The sequence below is a fragment of the Podarcis filfolensis genome, assembly GCF_964270895.1.
Source record: "Podarcis filfolensis genome assembly, chromosome: 10".
Taxonomy (NCBI): domain Eukaryota; kingdom Metazoa; phylum Chordata; class Lepidosauria; order Squamata; family Lacertidae; genus Podarcis; species Podarcis filfolensis.
Window position 1 is genome coordinate 29,710,925 of NC_139612.1, and position 22,953 is coordinate 29,733,877.

The 22,953-nt window shown below is 45.6% G+C and overlaps 1 protein-coding gene across 2 annotated transcripts; it reads left to right on the forward strand.

The window, feature by feature from the left end:
- Positions 1 to 162: 162 nt before the first annotated feature.
- On the forward strand, positions 163 to 17,670 carry RXYLT1 (ribitol xylosyltransferase 1). 2 transcript variants are annotated; one of them, XM_083574618.1, is made up of 6 exons: positions 163 to 520; positions 11,106 to 11,267; positions 12,606 to 12,708; positions 13,166 to 13,480; positions 15,523 to 15,693; positions 16,905 to 17,670. In XM_083574618.1, exons 1-6 carry the CDS (start codon positions 376 to 378, stop codon positions 17,323 to 17,325), a joined length of 1,317 nt encoding a protein of 438 aa, XP_083430744.1. In that variant the 5' UTR covers positions 163 to 375; the 3' UTR covers positions 17,326 to 17,670. The 2 variants fall into 2 exon arrangements, with proteins under 2 accessions (XP_083430744.1, XP_083430745.1); XM_083574619.1 differs by lacking the exon at positions 163 to 520 and adding an exon at positions 7,970 to 8,215.
- The last annotated feature ends 5,283 nt before the right edge of the window (positions 17,671 to 22,953 follow it).

A 22,953-nucleotide genomic window follows, 5' to 3' on the forward strand; every position in this document is an offset into this window, starting at 1 on the left:
ATGCAGCCTGTGGCAATAAATGTTCTGGGTTTTTTGGGAAGAGATTTTCCCAGCCCTATCTGAAGACGCTGCGGACCGAAACCACGCACGGAGGATGAGACCCTCGCCTTCTCCGGGAGGGCTGCGCAAACAGGCAGCCTCCCCTCCCTGGTCCCGTTGCTGTCGAGACTCCCCGGGAGAACCAGCCCCGAGCCAAGCGTGCGTGACCCACGGAGCCCCCCTGGGTCCGTCCGGGACGCGCGTGTCCCGAATCCTCCGGGCGCGCCCGCCTGCCTCTCTCTCCGCGCGTCTCTTGGCGGGCAGGCGAGGGCAGCAAAGCCTCGCTCAGCGCGTCACTTCCCGGGCAAGATGGCGGCGCCCGCGGGGCCGTGAAAGATGCGGCTCACTCGGAAGCGGCTGTGCTCCGCGCTGCTGGCCGCCTACTTGCTCTTCTCCCTCTACGCGGCTTACAGCGTCTTCCTGAAGCCCCGCCGCCCGGCCGCCTCGCGAGCTGCGGCCCCGAGGGAGAAGCAGGGGCGAGGTAAAGGGGACTCCTTCCTTCCTTCCCAACAACAACGCCTCCTCTAATTCTGCCGCCCCACCACCTGCCCTGTTGCTCTCTGTGTGACAAGCATCCCCACAGTCATTTATTACTGTATTATTATTAGTATTTAGTTTTAGGTGTGTATAGCATTGCAGTCTTGGCTCCTTGAGAGGCCGACTCTCTGCACTCCCCGTTACAGCAGAATTTGCATTTACAGAGTTTATAGGGAAATGCAGTGTTTGCAAGACAGGACAGGCACATACAAGTCCTATTCTGTTCCTATATGGTGCTTCAAGTGATGTATCCAGGGGAGTGGCCAGCATTGGGGGCAGACTTCTAGGGGCCGAGGTCACTTCCGGGGGGGCCCCCAAAAATATTTGAAGGGACTGACCCTCAAAGTGGATGGGCATTGCCAGTCTAATGGTGTGCATGCCTGTCTTGTGATCCATTATGTGGGGGCAGGGCTTACCTGTTTTCCCACCCCCACCCCCCATTATTTTATTCAAGTTGGCATCCCTGCTGGCCAGATTCTGAGAGTCCACAGTCTTGTACCATCAGGCGCTTCCCAAGAACTCCAAAGTGCTTTTAAGAAGAGAGAGGGATAAGTATATATTGTTGTAGATTCTTTTGGGCTTGATTGTGGTAGAAAATGGTAACAAAGTATAGGAAACGAGATTCATGCAGAGGTTAGAACAGTGTCAGGTTAAGGTTGCCACCATTGTTTTTCATTAAGCAAATCTATTACAAGCAGATGTCACAAACTGGTATTTAACTGTTGAAGCAGATGTTAATATCAGGTGATTAAAGGTAAAGGACTCCTGACCATTAGGTCCAGTCGTGGCCAACTCTGGGGTTGCAACACTCATCTCGCTTTACTGGCCGAGGGAGCCGGCGTACAGCTTCCAGATCATGTGGCCAGCATGACTAAGCCACTTCTGGTGAACCAGAGCAGCGCACTGAAACGCTGTTTATCTTCCCGCTGGAGCGGTACCTATTTATCTACTTGCACTTTGACGTGCTTTCGAACTGCTAGGTTGGCAGGAGCAGGGACCGAGCAACGGGCGCTCACCCCGTCGCGGGGATTCGAACCACCGACCTTCTGATCGGCAAGTCCTAGGCTCAGTGGTTTAACCCACAGCGCCACCCACGTCCTTTATCAGGTGATTACTTCATAGTATAATAGACCAACCGGATGCCGTACGGATGTTTTGCAACACAACTCCCATCAACTCTGGCTATCATGGCCAATGATGGGATGATGTGAGTTGTAGTTCAACAACATCTAAGAGCATGCATAGAGCATGCTGCATCAGGCCAGTGGCCCATGTAGCCCAGCATCCTGTTCTCACAGTGGCCGACCAGATGCCTGCAGGAAGCCCACAAGCAAGACCTGAGCACAAGAGCACTCTCTCCTCCTGTGGTTTCAATCAGCTCCTCTGTCTGTGGAACAGAGCAGGGCCATCATGGCGAGTAGCTGTAGCCTTGGCTAGTAGCCATCTGGAGGTTAGCAAAGGCTGGTGTAGACCAGGCATAGTCAAACTCAGCCCTCCAGATTTTTTGGGACTACAATTCCCATCATCCTTGACCACCGGTCCTGTTAGCTAGGGATGATGGGAGTTGTAGTCCCAAAACATCTGGAGGGCCGAGTTTGCCTGTACCTGGTGTAGACTATGTATTAGGCCTTAGAACAAGAATTTCACTTTTTGGAGTAAAGTCAGCAGCTTCCAGCATAAGTATTCATTATATTCATTATATTTTCATTAAGGTGGTAGCGTAGGAAGAAAGTGGTGTAGATTGTTGTCAGGGAACTGTCATCTGAGACAAAGGAGGTGAAAGGGCTCATGGAGGGTGAGAGAGACCACTCAGCGGAGGAGGGGACCAGCAGGGGGAGAAGTGGAGTTCCAAGGGAAAGTGAGTCGGAGGGAGGGCTCAGAGACACTTCAAGCGAGAACAGTGGGGAGGTTTCAGGACCTCCCGTAGGGACACCCACTCCTCGGCGGAAACTGTCACGCCGAGAGTCCAGAAGACGCGTTTCCGTTAAGGAGCTTTTATGCTGGAAGAAGTTCCGTAAACGCCCACTGTCCGATTCAACGAGCGATTGATGGAGCCATGCTTAAGGAGCTCCATCACAGACAGAGGTTTGGGAACTTAGCCAAACTCTGAGGGATCAGGATTTTACGCACAAGCAGCTCACCATCCCATCACAGCAATCGGACAGTCCCTGAAAGCAGCTTGTGCAGAGAGGCATCATGAGCAACCCAGCCGGAGCCGGAGGAGCAGCAGGAGCTGGAGAAGGTCCAACTCTGGAAGAAAGGTACAGAATGTTGGAACTCCAGCTAGCAATGCAAACGGCGAGGCTAGAAGAAAGGAGGGCGCAGGATGCAGAAAAGGCAAAAGGCGCTACACTAGCAAGAAAGATGCCAGGAATGGTGCAGAAGTTTGGGGGGGACCCCAGGAACTACCAAGCCTTTAGGACAGAGATGCAGTATGCTCTCGAACTGCAGTTTAACGACTTTCCCGACGAGGCATCGCGAGTGGCGTTTGTGATTGGCCATCTCGAAGGGGGGGCGAGAGACTGGGTTAGACCCCTGATGGCAGGGAATAGTGACATGCTGAAGGACGCGAGGAAGTTTTTTCGCGCCATGGATTTGATGTTTTCCAGCGAGATTGAACAGGGACTGGTGCGCAGACAATTGATGGCTTGCAAACAGGGGAGCCGATCGGTTCGTGAGTACTGGACTGAGTTTACAATGTTGATACATAAATTGGGGTGGGACCTATCGGCGGAACCCATTCAAATGCTCTTTGAAGAGGGGCTTTCTTCGGCGGTGAAAGACGAACTTTCCCGGGCGCCCAGGGCGGAGTCTATGGACCAGCTGACCAAATCAGCGCTGACCATTGGAGCGCGCCAGGAGGCAAAAGCCTTGGAGAAGCGGGAGGGGAAAGGAGAGCGTTGGAGGGATTTCCGCATTCCAGAGATTCCAGAACCAAGTTTCCCGCCCGGAGAGCCGATGGAAGTTGGAACAGCGCGCGCGCGCGCAGTTTCAAATCCCAGTGAAGGGAGGAAGAAGGAGGGAAAGAGCGCCAAGAAATGTTATCTCTGCCAGCAGCCAGGTCACTTTGCCAGAGTCTGCCCGCAAAGAAAGGAATGGCAAGGGATGGCGGGAGCTGTTGGGGGGAAGGAGGAGGAAGTCCAGGAGCCAGTAAAAGCCAACGCCTGTCTGCCACTGTCAGGGCACTGCAGACAGGCCAAGGAGCAGTAAAAGTGCCCGCTCCGGAACCTCCAAGACCAGCCCTAGTAATAGAGGTGTTGCTAGAGCTGGCAAACGGATACCCACTAAAGACCAAGGCGCTGTTGGACTCAGGCAGCTCCTGTAATTTTATGAGCAAGGAGTTTGCAGCTGAACACCAGATACAGACACTCCCTTTAAGCAACCCCCTGCAGGTCACCACGATCGATGGGAGGGAGCTGTTGGGGGGAGAAGTTAGCCTACAGACCGTCCCAATGGTTATGAGGGTGGCAAGGCACACCGAAAGGATAGCGTTCAATGTAGCCACCCTGGGAGGGGCGCCTGTCATTTTGGGAATGAGCTGGCTAGCGTTGCATGACCCGCTAGTGGGCTGGCATCAGAGAGTGGTCTCCTTTGGGTCAGCACATTGCCTGGAACACTGCAAAGAGGGAAAGGTGCCAGAAGGGGCAAAAGCCTCCCTAGCAGGGACGGAAGTGGCGGACAAAGGGAAGGTGCCCAAACAATACGCTGACCTGAGCAAGGTCTTCAGCGAAAGGGAAGCAGATAAACTACCACCGCATAGAGACTTTGACTGCCAAATTAACCTGGTCCCTGGGGCCCAGCTCCCTGTGGGCAAGCTGTACGCCATGTCAGACAGGGAAATGCAGGAGTTGAGGGAGTTTATTGACAAAAACCTGAAGAGAGGTTTCATCAGAGAGTCCAGAGCGGTGGGGGGCAGCCCAGTGTTTTTTGTGGACAAAAAAAACACGGATAAACCGAGATTGATCGTGGACTACCGGCGGCTAAATGCCGTGTCAGAACCAGTGACTTTCCCCATGCCCAGGATTGATGACATTTTGACCAGGGTGAGGAAGGGAAAGATATTCACGAAACTGGACCTGAGAGGAGCGTACAACCTGATACGAATAAAGAAGGGGGATGAATGGAAGACAACGATGTTCACCCCCCTAGGGGCTTTCGAATATCTCGTTATGCCCTTTGGATTACAAGCAGGCTCCGCCTGTTTTCAATCGCTCATGAACCATGTACTGGGACCTTTGCTCTACAAGAATTGCGTGGCCTTCCTCAATGACGTGCTGATATATTCAGAGAATGAGGAGCAGCATGTAAAGGATGTCAGGGAAGTGCTGAGCCAGCTGCAAGCAAACCAGTTGTGGGTGAAATTGGAGAAGTGTCAGTTCCACACCAAGGAGGTGGAATTCCTGGGGTACCGCTTATCAGACAAGGGATTAGCCATGGATCCAGGCAAGGTCCAGGCGGTGCTGGAATGGAAGACACCGAAAACGAAAAAAGATGTGCAAAGGTTCTTAGGGTTTGGGAACTTTTACCGTAAATTCATCAAGAACTTTGCCCACTTAACGGCTCCCATCACGGACTGTCTAAGCAGCAAGAAGAAATTCGTTTGGACGGCGGAGGCGGAGCACGCTTTTGAGGAATTGAAAAAGGCATTCGCTTCGGAAGAACAGCTCCTGCACGTGGATTTACAAAAACCCATGAGAGTGGAAACTGATGCCTCAGACCGGGCGGTGGGGGCGGTGCTGCTTCAGCCAGGGAGCAATAAGTCGGAATGGAGACCGTGTGCCTTCTTTTCGCGTAAGCTGAACAAATCCGAGAGGAACTACACGGTATATGACCGAGAACTACTCGCCATTCACGAAGCGTTCCGGAGATGGAGACACTTACTAATTGGCGCACAGCATAAGGTGCAAGTGTGTACGGACCACAAGAATTTGGAGTATTGGAGAACGGCACGAGTGCTCAACCAACGACAAGTGAGATGGGCCCAGGAGTTCTCCAAATTCCATTTTGAAATCTGCTATGTGCCAGGTCCAGAAAACATCAGAGCGGACGCTCTCTCTCGCAAACCTGAATATTTGGAGGGGGAGGGAGCGCCAGAAGAGAGACATATTATCCCAGAGGACCACTGGGTGTGTGGTGCGGCCTGGGTGGGGCAAAGAGAACTGGTAGAGGGAACGGTAAATGATGAGTACGCCCAGGATAAGCTCAGAGGTTTAAGGAGAGAGGGAGAAGACCCCGGAGGTTTTGAAGAAAGAAACGGGGCATTGTATTGCAAAGGGGCGCTATATATACCCGAAGGGGAATTGAGGGGGAGAGTACTCAAACAGCTGCACGACAATCCCACAGCGGGGCATTTTGGGCAACACAAGACCATGTGGTTGGTGACCAGGGAGTTTTGGTGGCCCAAGGTGAGGGAGGATGTACGGGAGTATGTGAGAAGGTGTGACCAATGCCAGAGAGCCAAAGGAGAAAGGCGGGCACCAGCGGGGTTATTAGAACCGTTACCCACACCAGAACGACCGTGGGAGGCGGTGTCGATAGATTTTATGACTGATCTGCCCAAATCCCAGGGGAAAACCGCCATACTAGTCGTAGTAGACCAGTTAACTAAGATGGGTCACTTTGTAGCTTGCTCACATGCAGTCACGGCGGAAGAGACAGCGAAATTGTTTGTAGAACATATTTTTAGGCTGCATGGCGCCCCCTTGAGGGTGGTTTCCGACAGAGGGAAACAGTTCACGTCCAGATTCTGGAGGAAGCTTATGAGCTTGTTGCACGTAGAGGTCAACTTTTCGACTGCCAGGCACCCTGAGACCAATGGGCAGGCGGAGAGGGCAAACGGTATCCTTCAACAATACCTGAGGTGTTATGTCAATGACAGAGAAAACGATTGGGTCGAAAAGTTGGCACTAGCGGAATTTGCTTACAATAATGCAGAGAATGTGTCCACCGGGATGAGCCCCTTTTTGGCTAATTATGGGTGCCACCCCAGGGCGTTTCCAGGGGAAGGAGGAGAGAGATGGAGTGTTCCGGCCGCTGAACTTTTTGTAGAAGAAATGGAAGCGATCCATCGTCAACTCCAACACAACTTAGAAAGGGCCAAAGAAGAATATAAGAGGCAGGCAGACAAGAGCAGAAGGGAAGGTGAAACAATTAGAGTGGGGAGTCGGGTCTGGCTATCAACCCAAGGATTGCCGTTCAAGGGGGGTTGCAAGAAATTGAGACCCAAAAGATTGGGACCATTTGAGGTCATCCAACAGGTCAACCCAGTGGCTTTCAGACTCCGGTTACCGAACCACATGAAACTGCACCCAGTATTCCACAGGTCATTACTGTCACCATACAGGGGGGAAGGTGAAGGGGTATCCACACGGGGGCCAGCCATAGAAGAAAGGGAAAGCCGCAACTATGTGGCGGAAATCATCGACTCCAGGTGGAAGGGTAATCAGGTGGAGTATTTGGTCGCGTGGGAAGGGGAACCGGAGTCGGAAAACACCTGGGTGAAGGCAGAGGAGGTCCATGACGAGGTCTTGATCGAAACGTTCCACCAAAGGTTCCCCAGGAAACCTCAGCCAGCAGCGAGGTTCCGGAGGGAGTACTTTGGCACCACCGACGATGAGGAGGAACTGGAGGGATTCAGGGAATCGGAGTTGGAAGGAGGTACAGACTCCGAGGAGGAGGAGTACTTGGAAACCGGAAACAGCAAAAGGTGGAGGGAAGTGTTCGAAACTTCGGAAGATGAGGGAGGTTCCTTCAGGGGTTTTGCTCCCTCGCCTCCCGCAGAGGAGGGGAGGGAAGGGGGTGAAGGGGGCCCTGGAGGGGAGGTGGATGTCAGGGAACTGTCATCTGAGACAAAGGAGGTGAAAGGGCTCATGGAGGGTGAGAGAGACCACTCAGCGGAGGAGGGGACCAGCAGGGGGAGAAGTGGAGTTCCAAGGGAAAGTGAATCGGAGGGAGGGCTCAGAGACACTTCAAGCGAGAACAGTGGGGAGGTTTCAGGACCTCCCGTAGGGACACCCACTCCTCGGCGGAAACTGTCACGCCGAGAGTCCAGAAGACGTGTTTCCGTTAAGGAGCTTTTATGCTGGAAGAAGTTCCGTAAACGCCCACTGTCCGATTCAACGAGCGATTGATGGAGCCATGCTTAAGGAGCTCCATCACAGACAGAGGTTTGGGAACTTAGCCAAACTCTGAGGGATCAGGATTTTACGCACAAGCAGCTCACCATCCCATCACAATTGTCTATCATATTTTGTGTTATTGTTACTATTACTTTGTATCGTTTGGAAACAGTTGGTACTGAATTGCAGGCCGAGTAAACCAGGGGTTCCCAAAGTGTGGTCCATGGACCTCCAATGATCTGTGAGCTTCAACTCTGGTGGTAGCTCTGTGGAGCAGTGGAGCTACGTGTGAAGAATGTTTTGTGTGTAAGCACAGTGGCTGCTCTGTCTTTCTTTGAACCCAGAAGTCTGCCTGGAAGATGGATGGGATGGGCCAGAAATGAGGGGGAGAGAGGCTCTGACTTCCTCACAGGAATAAATTCAGGGCTGGCATCAAAACAAAGGAAGAACCCAAATGGAGAAAAGAGACAGATAAGGCACTGAAGAGGAATGGAGAGTTATTACATATGGAAATGGAAACAGTAAGAAATAAATTTGTTTAGCACAACAGACATATCCATCACACTGAAATAGTCATATTGATTTTAACCCTATTTTTTTTTATAACGTCTTTCATATTATCGCGTTGAAATTTGAATTCCAAAATACTTTAGCATCTAGTGCAGAAAATTCATTAAGTGGTCTGCCAAACCCTTTGCAATTTCCAAGTGGTCGAAGCACGGCAGAGTTTGGAAATTAGAAGCTTTGTAATAAAAGTTGGGCCTTTTTTTCCTGAATCCAAGCCAGTCACTTCAGTTTTCTCCAAGCTACTATCACGATCACTCCTATTATGTGTGGCAACCAAAATGAAGGACAGGACAAGACTGTGGAGAGGGTCTCTACAGTTTGTGAAACAACCAAGGTTTGCAGGAAAATTCTTCCAAACTCCTAAAAGCACTTTAGGTAGGATCAGTCTAAATGTGCACCTGAGCACAGATATAATTTATTAGCAATTTTTTGCTTTCCTTTGGATGCGTGCTCTGTTGAAATGAGAAGTGCAAAGAAACAATCCTTTCTTCACTCATCCAATATAGGCTCGCAGTTCCTACACAAGCTCATCTGCCCTCTAGTGTGCATAGGTACGAATAACACTGCTTGGTGAAACAGCTATCTAGTTTGTCTGTTTCTGAGTTCCTGCTTCAGCCAAGCTGGAGCCACAAGGCCTACTAATATTGAGCAAACACCTCAACTGTTGTGTTTCTAACGTGGTTGAAGCTTACAATTGTTCTCTCCTGCTTCGTAAGATCAGTGTGTGCATGGTGAAGGAAACTCTCACATGCATGTTGCCATAGTGCACTTTGGGATTTAGTTTCTCTAATAATGGACAGTTTGCCACATTTTACATTCTTCCATTATCTTGTGTGTGTAAAGTGGAAGAAGGAAAGAGCTTCAGGTTTAAATTGTGTTGGCCTGTTGGATAGCCACTACCACTACCCCAGTAAAAGTGCTCATCATATTTTCTTGGGTGGTATTGCTTTTCCAGGGACACGGGTGGTACTGTGAGTTAAACCACAGAGCCTAGGACTTGCTGATCAGAAGGTCGGCAGTTCGAATCCCCGTGAGGGGGTGAGCTCCCGTTGCTCTGTCCCTGCTCCTGCCAACCTAGCAGTTCGAAAGCACATCAAAGTGCAAGTAGATAAATAGGTACTGCTCCAGCGGGAAGGTAAACGGCGTTTCTGTGCGCTGCTGTGGTTCGCCAGAAGTGGCTTAGTCATGCTGGCCACATGACCCGGAAGCTGTACACCAGCTCCCTCGGCCAATAAAGCGAGATGAGCGCCGCAACCCCAGAGTTGGCCACGACTGGACCTAATGATCAGGGGTCCCTTTACCTTTACCTATTGCTTTTCCATGGCTCAGTCTTTTAAGGAAGGCAGTTTGCATGCCACGTAAGGTAGCCAGGCAGGCAGGCATGCAATGGGTGATTTATTACATTCTCCATAATAACGTAAGCAGCTACCTGAGAGAATCTCTCCCTTCTTCCAAAATTCAAGAGGGATTAAGGCTAATAGGTTAGCTGCTGTGACTTTACTGAGCTCTTGTGTATGCTGCTGTTAATTATTGATTCTATGAAGTTAAATGACTGGATCAAAAATGTACACACTTTCATAAAGAAGGTAGAAAAGCCAACGAGAGGCAGCCTTACCAGCTGAGCCAAGTGAAACTCCCTCCTGGAAGAACTGCTCACCACAATTAGGATGGAGGAAAGGGAAAATGAATGGGCAAGACTGGTGGGGATGTGGGGTTGGAGAGGAGTGGGACAGTACACACCTGAGGTTCACACCTGTGTCCCATCAAGAGTTCAAGGCACACAGAGCACCTGCAGGACCTTGGAGAGCTCCCAGAGTTCTAACATGATAGCTTTGTGAACTGTTTTCTTGACAAGTACCTGCACGCCAGCCTGTTAAATGGCTCTTACCTTATTCTGCCATTTTTTGCTCCTGTGGAACTGAGGAGACAAGGGCACCATGCACGAGTCATCTGAACCAAAGGAGGTGGCAATACCATCCCCCGTAGTTGGGTCCTGAATATGGTTCTGACAGTTGTGTCTCTGTGAGTCATGAGAGGCAACACTGAAAGAAGCACATCACAAAGAGTTATAACTGACTCCTTGATAGCTGCCTTATTCCAAGTTAGACCATTGGTCTATCTAGCCCAACATTATATCCAGTGTTTCAGACAGAAATCTTTTGCAGCCAGGGTTAGAAGCTGGGACCATGTATTGTTCTGGTTTCACAAAGGAGCCCCCAGAATAATTTCAGCACCATGGAAAGCTCCTAATAAGCCACTTGTTCTAAACAAGGGTTGGAAGTGAACTGAGGCCTTTTGAGTCTCTGCCTCCAATCCACATTTCCCAGGCTCTTCGCCCTTTGGGAGAAATAGTCTCTTAAAGGGTCAACCCTGTGGCATGCAAATGGATATTTCTACTGTATTCTACTGACCTGTTGAACTGGACAGGTACTATTGGGACCCTTGATTCAAGTGAAGGTATCTCCAAGGATCCTGGCTCCAATCTATGGGGTCTGATGCTGTGGCATTTGGTTCAGTGGCTCCTTCCTGCCAGTCTTGGATTCAGTGGTCCCCTGATTACCAGCATTAGGATCACAGTCAGGAACAAAATCTGGCTTCTTAACCAGTGATGTTGTAGCCTTCTGCTTGGTTTCCTGATCATTGCTGGACTTTGAGGTCATGACAGACTATTAGCATAGAAAGCATATGCTGAGTTATGTTTCCATGATGTTTTTTATTATATAAAAAAGTATTTATGCACTTCAGGTGTCACAGTTTTAGTATATGTAGAGTATGGGCCTGTAACAACACATTCAACAAAGTTCTGATGTTATGGTTCACGTTGTTTACATTTTTTATACTTAGAACATGCTGTTTTGGGAACTGAAGAATGGAATCCTTGGGAAGTTGATGAGAAAAACGATTTGCAGCGGAAGTCTGCAAATAGTCTTCAACTGTTAAAAAAGATGCAAGTGCAACAGGAACAAACAGACCTGAGGGTGCAAATTTGGGGGAAAGCTGCTATTGGTAAGCGCTTGTCATTAGCAATGTGATTGCTGTTTCTAAATAATATTGCTTCACTCCTTCGGTTCGATCCTTAACATTTCATTACTGAACTATTGCATTCAGTGGATTTCCTTGTAACTGAGTTTAGGATTACAGTGGTACCTCGGGTTAAGTACTTAATTCGTTCCGGAGGTCCGTACTTAACCTGAAACTGTTCTTAGCCTGAAGCACCACTTTAGCTAATGGGGCCTCCTGCTCCTGCCGCGCCACCGGAGCACAATTTCTGTTCTCATCCTGAAGCAAAGTTCTTAACCTGAAGCAATATTACTGGGTTAGCGGAGTCTGTAACCTGAAGTGTATGTAACCTGAAGCGTATGTAACCCGAGGTACCACTGTAGGCAGGATTCCAAGCCCACTTTGCTGATAGCAAGCCTTGTTAACTTCCATTGCATTAACTTCCTAGTAGATATTATTAGGATCATATCTTGTAAAATGGAGCATAACATTTCCTGCCCAGTGACTAAAAAATTAATTTGACTACAGATGTTAAAAGTTTCTGAATGTACAGGGGCAGATGGGGTTCATCAACCTAGGAAGGTAGCCCATAGGAGAAGGAAAACCCTGATCCTAAAGCTCCACTGCCTTGCGGCTATACTCATTCATCATGAGAAAGGCTTCGGGAGTAAACCCCAAGGAAAAGTCCATTCCTGCTACCTTGCTGAGACTCCTCCTTCAGCTCTGGCTCCTGCCTTGTGGAAGGCACAAACCTCCATAAATCTCCGCCCCCCCTTCTGCTGGATTAGCCTTTGACCCCATTTCTTCTTCCACCCATTCCTTGGAGCCCTGCCAGTCCCTGACACCTTTCCTATTTTTCTGTGTTCCTCTCATTGATTTCACACCTTGATGGTGTAAAGCCCTTTGCAGTGGTAAATGGACGGACACTCTCTATGATGCTTCTAAGGTCTCTGAGGGTGTCTTTCTTCAATACTGAACAGGGTGGAATGTTAGTCTGAGAGTGGGATCTGTCAAAGGCAGCTCTGCTCTCAGGTTTTCCTCCTGGTGGGCCAGGGCTTCTCTCCATGCCAAATATCCCAAAGCCTTATATCACCTTGCAGATATAAGTGCACCTTGCATGCATCAGCACTCCTGTAGGTTTCTTGTTTTCTCGTCTGCTTAGATCCCCTCCCTAAAGCACCCTTCATTGCTCTTACTTATTGCAGACCTTTATTTACCTTGCCAGGTTGCGTTGCTTTATTTGAGTTGGCCTGCTTTGCTTCTTTTTATCTTCATTTTTCGTTAAGGTATCTAGGAGTTCAGATGCGTCCCATATTGTTCAAACTATAAATCATGTTTTTATAGGCCTTTACCTGTGGCAGCATATCTTTGAAGGTCTTCTTGAGCCGGCTGATGTGTCAGCCCAGTGGAGAGAAGGAAGCGTCACAGCAGGGAAATCATTCTTCAGGTACCGACTGTATGATACCTCTTTTAAGTTTAGTGGTGACAGTATTTCATAGCCCAGTGAACATATTTAACGTAATTTTGTGCATTAGTTAGTGAAATTGTTCAAACAGAATGTTTATTCAACAATGAATAATGTGATACTTGCCTGCACATTGGTTGGTACATCTCACCGTGTGTGTGTGTGTGTGTGTGTGTGTGTGTGTGTGTGTGTAAATATATATATATTGCTGGTACAACAAGCCTTGGGGTTAGGCCATGAAGAGTTGGCAGCAACAGATGGTGGTCTTAATTTCTTGGGGGAAACTGCACAGTTCTTCTTCATTCCATTACAAAAACAATAGAGCAAAATCCTTTGAGCATCAGTGGTAACTATTATTTAAAATGTCCTTCTGGTGTGTTATATTGCATTATTTGTAATACCTGTAAACCTTGCAATGCCTGTCCTTTGTCATTCACAGCTTCATTACGGGTCCAGCTGTAGTCCCCGGCTACTTCTCAGTAGAAGCTGACAATGTGGTTCTAGTGCTGAATGGCCGAGAGGAAGGAAAGATCTCCTACGCCACTCAGTGGCTGCATTATGCACAAACATTAGTACAAACTCACAAGCTGCAGCATGTTGCTGTTGTGTTGCTTGGAAGTGAACAGTGCAGAAATGAATGGATTTCCCCTTACTTAAAAAGATATGGAGGGTTTGTGGACCTGCTCTTCGTAATATACGACAGCCCCTTAGTGAACGAAAAAGATATTTTCCACTGGCCTTTGGGAGTTGCTACGTAAGTCCTGGATACATTCAGGAAAATATTTTTAATTTTGCATATGCCTAAAAATGTCCTATGTATTTACGTGTATAACAGTTAATTAAGATGGGATATACGTTGAATACATAATGCTTTGTAGAATAGCTGTATTAAGCAAAAAATAGCATTTTCCTATTGTTGATAGTGCTAGTTTTCACTTTTGGATTAGGATTATTGTGTTTAAGAATCAGAAATGATTTGTTGATTAAACTACAGTTTTAAGTGGGTGGGAATTCAATTGTGAACACAGTTCCTTGGAAGAAAACTCCACTGGGCACATTGGCCCTTCCTTCTGAGTCAACTTGTAAATAACAACAACAACAACAACAATACTGTAATAATTTATTACTTTACCCCGCCCATCTGGCTGGGTCTCCCCAGCCACTCTAGGCAGCTCCCAACAGAATATTAAAAACATGATAAAATATCAGTCCTTAAAAACTTCCCTATACAGGGCTGCCTTCAGATGTCTTCTAAAAATCAGAGAGTTGTTTATTTCCTTTACATCTGGTGGGAGGGCATTCCACAGGGCGGGCACCACTACCGAGAAGGCCTTCTGCCTGGTTCCCTGTAACCTTACTTCTCGCTGGGAGGGACCCACCAGAAGGCCCTCGGAGCTGGACCTGCTGAACGATGGGGGTGGAGACGCTCCTTCAGGTATACTGAGCCAATTGCTGTGATGTCTTCACAGGTTGCATTCTTTCAGCTAATATATACCAGCATTTACATTGAGACTCTTTTTTTAAAAAGTTAGGATTGTATTTAAATAAAGAGATCTGATTTTATATTTGTATACTACTTTTTCTCACTGAGGGGTAGTTGCATAACTATATCGGTGATATAGTGGATCTGAACACAACAGAATTGAATGAAACATGGTTTTGCAGGTATTTGGGCCCCCCAGACCGCACTCTTGATGGGATGGAAATAACTATAGCATGTGCCACTGTTCTGTTGCTCCATTAATGTTAGCAGATTTGGGGCAAGAAGAAGGGCTCCTCCTATCACCAGTATATCCTATGGGAGATGCTTATAAAAGAATTTCACCATGGGGTCTTCCCTTGCAGCCTAAATCTTAGAATGAAGTGGAATTACTTGTCAAATGGATGATAATAATAAGTTCTTGGATTGTGAATGCATTGCTGGTACATTTCTTCAGGAGCTCAGTAGATTGTGCTGTGTTAAAAATTGGGTAAAGCAGGAATAGTGATCCTATGGCCTCCAGATGTTGTGGGGCTCAGCTCTCCACAGCCACAACCAGCACGGTCAGTGGCCATAGACAGTCATCCAGTAACATCTGGGGGAATCACAGGCTGTCCTTCCTTGGATCAAAGATTGATAAAAATATCACAGAGACAAAAAAAGCAAGGAGAGCTCTTGTGTGCAAAGGTTGTACTTGGGGAGTTGTACTCCGCTGCTGTAAATGTGGTCGTGAATGCTGTACTAAGATGGAAAGAGGGGAAAGGACATACCTTTCACTTTTGTGAATGGCTGACATAGAAATGAAAGAATGAAGCCAAATGAAAGAGCCTTTGAATTGATGCACCATTTATTAGGGGGAAAAGAACGGCGCTTTACATTCTGCATCTTCTCAACAGGCTCACGTAACCAAATAAACAATTAGGGGTGTCAATTTTAAAGAAGCCAGTCACTTCTGCTGGCAAGAAAGTAGATGTAGATCAGGAATAGAAAGTTTTGAATAAAATGAAGGGGCAGACTAGCATGGAAAAGGCTGTGAGCAGAGTTGGAGACAGATAAGTTTGACTGCTAAACAGATTCCTATGCATGTCTACTAAGACATAAGTCCCTCTGAATGTAATGAGACTTCCTCCAAGGAAAGCATGTGTAGGATTACAGTCTGAAGTAGGCATAATGAAATGTGATTTACAGTCCCGTAAGTACGCTGTGGATTGCAACCTTCATAAACAAATAGTTCCAAATCCTTGCATTCGTGGTCCCGCCCCCCCCCCCCCGGACAACTGCTTAATACACAGAGACATGTTTTATTTTCATTACAGCTACAGACACTTTCCTGTCGTTGAACCGAGTTGGTCAATGCTCCACACCCCAAGACCATACCAGTGTAATTTCTTAGGAACCATTTATAAGAATTCAACAAGAGAGATCCTAGTGGACGTCCTGAAACAAAATGGACTCGAAAAGCTATGTTGGATTTCAGCCAGAGAAGAGTAAGAACTATAGTCTATAACAGCAAAAATATTAACAGTTAAAAATACCAATGTTTTATGTTGACTGCATCAGGATTTTGATACCAATTTGCAAAAATTGCCTGCATGGGGTGTGTGTGTGTTTTGAAATGCCAAAATTGTTGGATGATGGCTTTGTGATAAGGGTTCAAATACCATACCAGCACTTTATAAAACTGCTATATGCATCGTGATGTGCAGGTAGAGTTCCAAGATGATGATGATGATGATGATGATCTGCCCATCTGGCAACAGAACACTAAAAACAGAATAAAACTTCAAACATTAAAAACTTCCCTAAACAGGGCTGCTTTCAGCTGTCTTCTAAAAGTCAGATAGTTGTTTATTTCCTTGACATCTGGTGGGAGGCCATTCCACAGGGCAGGCGCCACTACCGAGAAGGCTCTCTGCCTGGTTCCTTGTAACCTTACTTCTCGCAGGGAGGGAACTGCCAGAAGGCCCTCGGAGCTGGACCTCAGTGTCCGGGCTGAACAATGGGGGTGGAAACGCTGCTTCAGATATACTGGGCTGAGGCCGTTTAGGGCAGGCACAGGCAAACTCAGCCCTCCAGATGTTTTTAGACTACAACTCCCATCATCCCTGCCCACTTTCTATTTTTGAGCTGTGTGTATGAATGCATAGAATTTGAACGGAAATTCTTTAGAAATAGTTCGAGATGTGCAGCACTCAAGGTCAAAGCACTGTTGTTCATTCTCTTGACTATTCCAGTTTGTTATTTTATAAATCGTTTAAAATATGCACTCTTTCTTTCTGATCAACCTCACAAATAAGTGAAAATCAACATAATGACTTGGATCTGTTCCATCTGTGTGTGTCCCTCAAAAGCCCCCTTTGCCCCCTAATAGTCTCCTGAACAATGTGGGATGAGAGTCAGGAGGCTACTGAGATGGAGGAGAGGACAGGAAACATTCCTTCTGTGAACTTCCTTACATTAACTTATCTTAGGATCCATGCCATTAAGCTCTTTAAAACAAGGCAGTAATGATTGATGAAGGCAATGGGGAAACAGTGATGTAAACTATCCACTCCCCAGTTCTTAGATATTACTGTTGTGGCTGTGGCTGCTACACCGAACGGCTGCACTAAAAATGTGGTGTGAATCTTTTGTTTTCCGCAAAATTTGTTGTTGACGAAGTATGCACTTTCAGCATCCTTTTGTCTTTTTTTCCTAGGTGGTGGCCTCAGGAAACAAACGAGAGCCTTCGAAACTACCACGACGCATTGCTACAGAGTGATCTCACGTTATGCCCAGTGGGAGTCAATACAGAATGCTACAGGGTTTATGAGGCATGCTCATTTGGCTCCGTTCCTGTTGTAGAAGATGTAATGACACCAGGCAATTGCGGAAATTCATCTGTGTCCCACAGTGCCCCACTGCAATTACTAAAGGCCACGGGAGCTCCCTTTATCTTTATTAAAAACTGGAAAGAACTGCCTGCCCTTTTAGAAAAAGAGCAAAATATGACTTTGCAACAAAAGATTCAGAGGAGGAAACAGCTTATGGAATGGTATCGGCAATTCAAAGCACAAATGAGACAAAAATTTATTAGCGCACTGGAAAATTCCTTTTTAGCTAAGGACGGAGGAAGTTAATTGTTACTCTGAATAGACTATAGTGTAATGCGGATCGTTGGAAGCCAGAGCTGCTTCCCACATTGGTTTTTCCCCAACGAAATAAAAATGTAAACATAAATGCATGTCCACAATATAAGGATCCTGCATGAATACCAGCTGTCAGTGTTGACGAAATGGATTCGCAGGCCACCTTGCAGTCCCATCCACTATGGAACTCTCCGAGCAAATTTGGTGGGAGACTGCAGGGAGAAAAAGAGGAAAGGACGTCATTTTGCATGAGCAGAAGTCTGCTTGTATAGTGTTAGATGTTGCCTAACGGGCTGAAAATTAATTAAGAACTCAGTTTACAAAAAAAGAAAGAAAGTCTTGTCACTGAAGAATCTGCCTCAAATCACGTCAGTAAGTTTATTTGTTTATTTTCAATATTTAATTACCACCCAATAACTAAAGTTCCTTGAGCGGTTCGTCAGTAAAAATTAAAAGCCATAGAACTTATATTGAAATGTATGTTAAATCTAAGCAACGACAAAACCAGCCGCAAAATAACACCAGCAACAAAGATCATCAGTGCAACAGGATGGACAAGCTTAGGAAAATGATGGAGGTATTTCATTGTTTTCCTGACTTTCTGAAAATAGGATTAGAAACACAGTGGGGTTTTAATTAGCTTGTTTGAGTGTGGAATAAAACAGGTTCAGTGAGCAGAATAAAATTATCCAAACTAATCTTTTTCCAGCAAAGAGAATTAATAAAACTCTGTAAGCTGCTGGTGGGCAGGAAGTTTCAGTCTATTTCTTCCACAGCAGATGAGCTCTTGTCTCCCCAAAAACAAGACACTTTACCACTGCTATCTGAACGTGGGGTTCGAAACGGGAATTCACCACTTTTGACATAGAGACAGGTGTGTGGTGACTTTCAGATGGGAGTACCGTATTGCAATCTATGTAGAGCTGCATTTGAATACGGTTCAGGAGCTTCTGCTAGTGTGAAATGTTTCCGCTTGGCTGTTGACATGTACAAGTAGCCACCATCCTGTAATAGCTCTTTTGAGACTCCTGCACCAGCTACCAATCTGTTTCCCTGGAGAGCTCAGGTCCTGATTGCCTCTCTTCTAGTATGAAAAATACAGCAATCTCCCGCTGCCCCCCATCAGCATTAAAAAATGACTTGCCTCTGCTTTTTTGTGAAGGTCATATTGGCCTCCGCACACTAAACTGGCCTTCCCTGTTTGTAACCTCGTAGTTTGGAATTTGATCTACCGTGGGCGAGCCGTGTTGACTTCTTCCCTGTTATCTTTTGGGAGGCAAGTTAAGACTTCTTTCTTGCTGTTGATTTGAGGGTCTTTGTTCTGCTGACTAGCTGTTTTATTCTTGTATTTCAATTTTCCTTACAACTTGTTTTATGGTTGTGTGTTAAAAGACTTTCTGTGTTCATAAAGTGGTATACAAATTACTTAAACACAATATCAAAATCAAGGTCATAGCAGAGCCCTCTTCTATTAGCAAGGCCCAATTCATGCAAACTACTACTAATAATAATTTTATTATTTGTACACCGCTCATCTGACTGGGTTGCCATGCACTCTGAGTGGTAATTTTGCAGTAATAGCTACGGGGTGTGGGGACAACCACCACAACTACATAATGACTGTGGAGTCCAGATGCCATTTGTATGAAGTGTATTCCAGTGAGGGTCAGTTATTTTTTAACCTTGAGAATGCATACTCATAGGATGGTTAAAAACCATTGCCAATGCATGGGGGAATCACTTCAGCCAAACAGCTTGCTGCAAGGAGCAGCTTCTGTGTGATTGCATCTTTGGCTGCCATGTCACCAATCCCATATATATGAATGGGGCTAATGTCTTGCAGGTCTGGGTGGAAGGGCATTCATATATGTGTAGGCAGGTGTTTGCACACTCCACATTACTAAGGGTTCTACGGAGTTCATGCAGTTTAAAATCAATCTATTTTTAAAACAAAATACAGCATTCAGAAATTTAACAGAAGGTTCTGCATATAGTACAATATGCAACTCAGTCAACTGGGTGCAAAACCACTCCCAACGTACTCTACATTGGCCCACCAACACTGTAAAGTGAAATTAGATGCAGCTAAACCCCACTTGAAAGTCATGCTCTTGCCAGTCAAGAGTTGCCTGGAGATCACAAGAAGATTAATCTTGAAGGAATCGTAAGAAATACTAGATCAGGAACGGAGGAGGTGGGTGCTGGTCCTGGCTCCCCGCCCCCTCTTACTACCGCAATACAGTAGAACGCTTTGTCAATTTATTTTTTACAATAGCAGGTTCATTTTCAACATTTTCATTATCTGATGGATGCAAGCTTTTCCCTTGGTTTCTGTTTTTTGTTACCAAGGAAACAGCTTCAGCTAATGAAATACATTTAAATAGTGTGTTCATTTTGGTGTACAATGTTCATTCACTGAATTCCTGACCTGTTTTAAAGTTGCTGCTTTCAAAATATTTATTCTACTCATGCCTTCGTACATTTCCATTTACTACATGACTGCAGTGGCTTAGGGCTCCCAAGGTTTCTTCCCCATCTGGGCTCAACAGGTCTTCCAGTTGCACAAGGAAAACAACACATTAAGCTGTTGCCCATCACTGCATGTACATGCAGGGGAAAATGTTGCATTCTGAATTTTGGCCTGTCTCAAGTGTTAAAAGCAGTCAATAAAAAAACATTTAAACAGGCAACCATATGGAAGCTTTATTTTATTTAATTTCTTGGACAGAGACACAATGGAAAGTTGTATATCCAAGACAGGTTTAATGCTACATGGAAATGAACAAACACAAATGTTGGGGCATAAGGACAAAAACAGGACCTTTGTCCTTCAAATACTGCCCAGTGGCTGGTTCATTGTGTTGTCTCCGTACAGCAATAAGATGGCAGATCCTTTCCAAGTGGTCTGCATGTCTCTTGAAGGTACCTGCTCTTTCACACATCAAGGATGAAAATATAGTGGTTGCTGATGGTTGTGTTTGTATTTTTTTTTTACCTTTGTAGAATGATTCCCACAAGGCAGCTTTAAATATCAAATGATGTTATGCTTTCCCTGTTGATGAGTGCAGCACATGCCTTGAAGCTTCTTCTGCCTGCAGCTATTCATGCTTGTTTGTTCCAGTGATTTCTCTCTACTAATTACATTTAGTAATGTAAAATCCTAAGTCTCTAATCAGGTCTCTTGGGTTTTGAGTACTTGGGCTTGTAAGCAATTTCCATCATCTTTCCTCCAGCCTAAGACATTTCATAGAGGTTTCAGCTGTAAACAGTCATTTATATATATGTTTATTTTTAGATAATAACAATAATAATAATAATAATAATGCAGGCCTGAAATGGAATTTATCTATAACTTACAAGGTAAGTTTAAAAAGTAGTTCTTAAAATTGTACGAGTGGTGTTTTAGGCATAATTTTCTTTCTAGAATAAAGATGTCTCCTACAGGAGACATCATCAAAATGGATTCAAAGGGAAGGGAGGTTTGATTTTTTTTTTAGACAGCGAAACAGTGGTAGAAAAAGCTATGTATAGGAAGATATCACAAGGCCAAGTCCCAGGGACACCATCTGTGATCTGTGAAGTACATAACACTATATTAATTTCATGTCATATGCTGGTCAAGCCAAGCCAAACCAAGCCTATCTACCTGATGAGATAGAGGTGGAAGTTTTATGGTCACATTAATCCTATCAAATGGAAAGCACAGTCTTTAAAAAAAACCAAAAAACCAGCAAAGCCTTTTGTGGTCATCCGTATGTGTGGGGCCTTTTCACCTCTTATAACATTAAGACACAGAGTATGTGGAGGCAAATGGGGTATCTAGCTGAGCTGGTTTGTCGTGTGTGTGTGTGTGTTGTGAGAATAGGGACCGACAAAACAGGCAATTTCAGATATAACACAATATAGGCATTTACTCTAGCTCTGCATTTTTGGTGTTCCTAATTTTGAGCTGTTCCTAATTCATAATAAATTGCCAGTGCTCAGAAACCTGCATATGAAGATGGGCTTTGTCTTACGTACCTCATCACAACCCATAAACACCTCTCTCTCTCTTTCAAACCAAGGCTTCTGGGAGGTAAAATTATCCTCTGGGACTCTCATACTGATCAGACCTGAGAGTCAGAGCTTAGTGACCACTTGCAAATTTGGTCCAGGCCTTTGAAACAGGCCTTCCTGGTTGAAGATGGGTGAGATCAAGAAAATATAACTATCAGGATGTACCGTAGATCTTCCTTGGCTATCACCAGTTACCAGACATTGATCAGTTGATGCTTTAGAAAGAACATTATAGCAAAGTTGCTGAAGTTCATCATATCCTGATTTGGAATATGAATTTGTCCAGCGTGCCGTGCTTGGTTTTATTGCAAACTGAGTATCATTTCTTCCAGAAGTCCTACTCTGGTTGAGGACTCAAAGCAAAGTTGTGCATGTCTGAGGTCAGCATTCAGGCTGACCTGGCTGCTCTACAGATGAGTGCACCAAAGATCTTCCTTTTGAAAGCCTTTCTCATGATTAAATTCTGGTTGATTGCTGTGAACCACATGACCAGAACACACAACCCAACAGCAATCTTGTGAATATCTTCTCTCTGTTTCAGTCCATTATTTCAGTTGTCCCTTCTGAATAGATTTTGTGGTTGCAGTTGCTCTCCCCCACCATATCTAAAACTCCCTGCTCGTTCTCCTGCAAGTCTTTGTGGCAGCTGTGAGCCGTGGTGGCAACTGACAACTACAATTCCCAGGTACAACACAGAACCAGGAGACAATTCCCAAATTATCTTTGCTGAGAAATCAAATAAATCTTAACTCCACAGTAACTTGAGTTGAAGAATGAGTTTGCTCCAACCTGGTTTGCTACAATCATAAGGGATGTGAGACAATACCCCTGGGGAAACCTCTTGCTGTTTCCTGGAATGTGATTTCCACAAGGGCAGGATGACGTAATCTTGGTTAGTCTGAATTTAGAGAAAGCTAGCTAGGGTACTACAGTTGTAGCCAAAAGACACACACACACACACACACACACACTCTCTCTATATATATATATTTATATATTTGCAATTTGCTAATATGGCTAGGGTGCTGTCACTTATCATTTAGATTGTAAATTGCCACACACACCAACAGCACAAAGTATGAAAGGGCAAGTTGCTGCCCCAAAGAGTTTACAATCTAAAATTTGACACAGATGATTTCAACATAAAACAATTCTGTTATCCCCACTCTTTCAATCACATGGGTTAATGTCAATTATATGACTGACAGAGCTAACATTTTACTGAACTTCGCATTATGACTTCAAGCTCCTTTTTCCTGATTGGTTACAGACAAATAACCTTGAGCTGAATAAGTGAACTTGGAAATTTTGGCCAAGCTTGGACTCCCATTAGCTATTTTGCTGCTATGCTAGGGTTGCCATATTTCAAAAAGCTTTTTTAGGAAGACCCCAAAACTGATGACTTGCCTAAGATCCAGGACAAAGCACCATCTTCCGGAAGTCCCCACCGGACATCAATTCTGCCTTTGAAATTCCATTAATGTCTGGGATAATTCGGGTGTATGCCAGCCCTATGCTATGCTTTTCTATTAAACAAGCACTCCTCAAATTATAATTTTCTGC

What these genes read in the sequence shown, in the direction of transcription:
- RXYLT1 (XM_083574618.1), top strand. Translation starts at nt 376, where the DNA reads ATGCGGCTCACTCGGAAGCGGCTGTGCTCCGCGCTGCTGGCCGCCTAC. An exon ending in TTGGGGGAAAGCTGCTATTG is followed by an intron (nt 11,268 to 12,605) that starts GTAAGCGCTTGT and finishes ATGTTTTTATAG; the next exon opens with GCCTTTACCTGTGGCAGCAT. An exon ending in GCAGGGAAATCATTCTTCAG is followed by an intron (nt 12,709 to 13,165) that starts GTACCGACTGTA and finishes TGTCATTCACAG; the next exon opens with CTTCATTACGGGTCCAGCTG.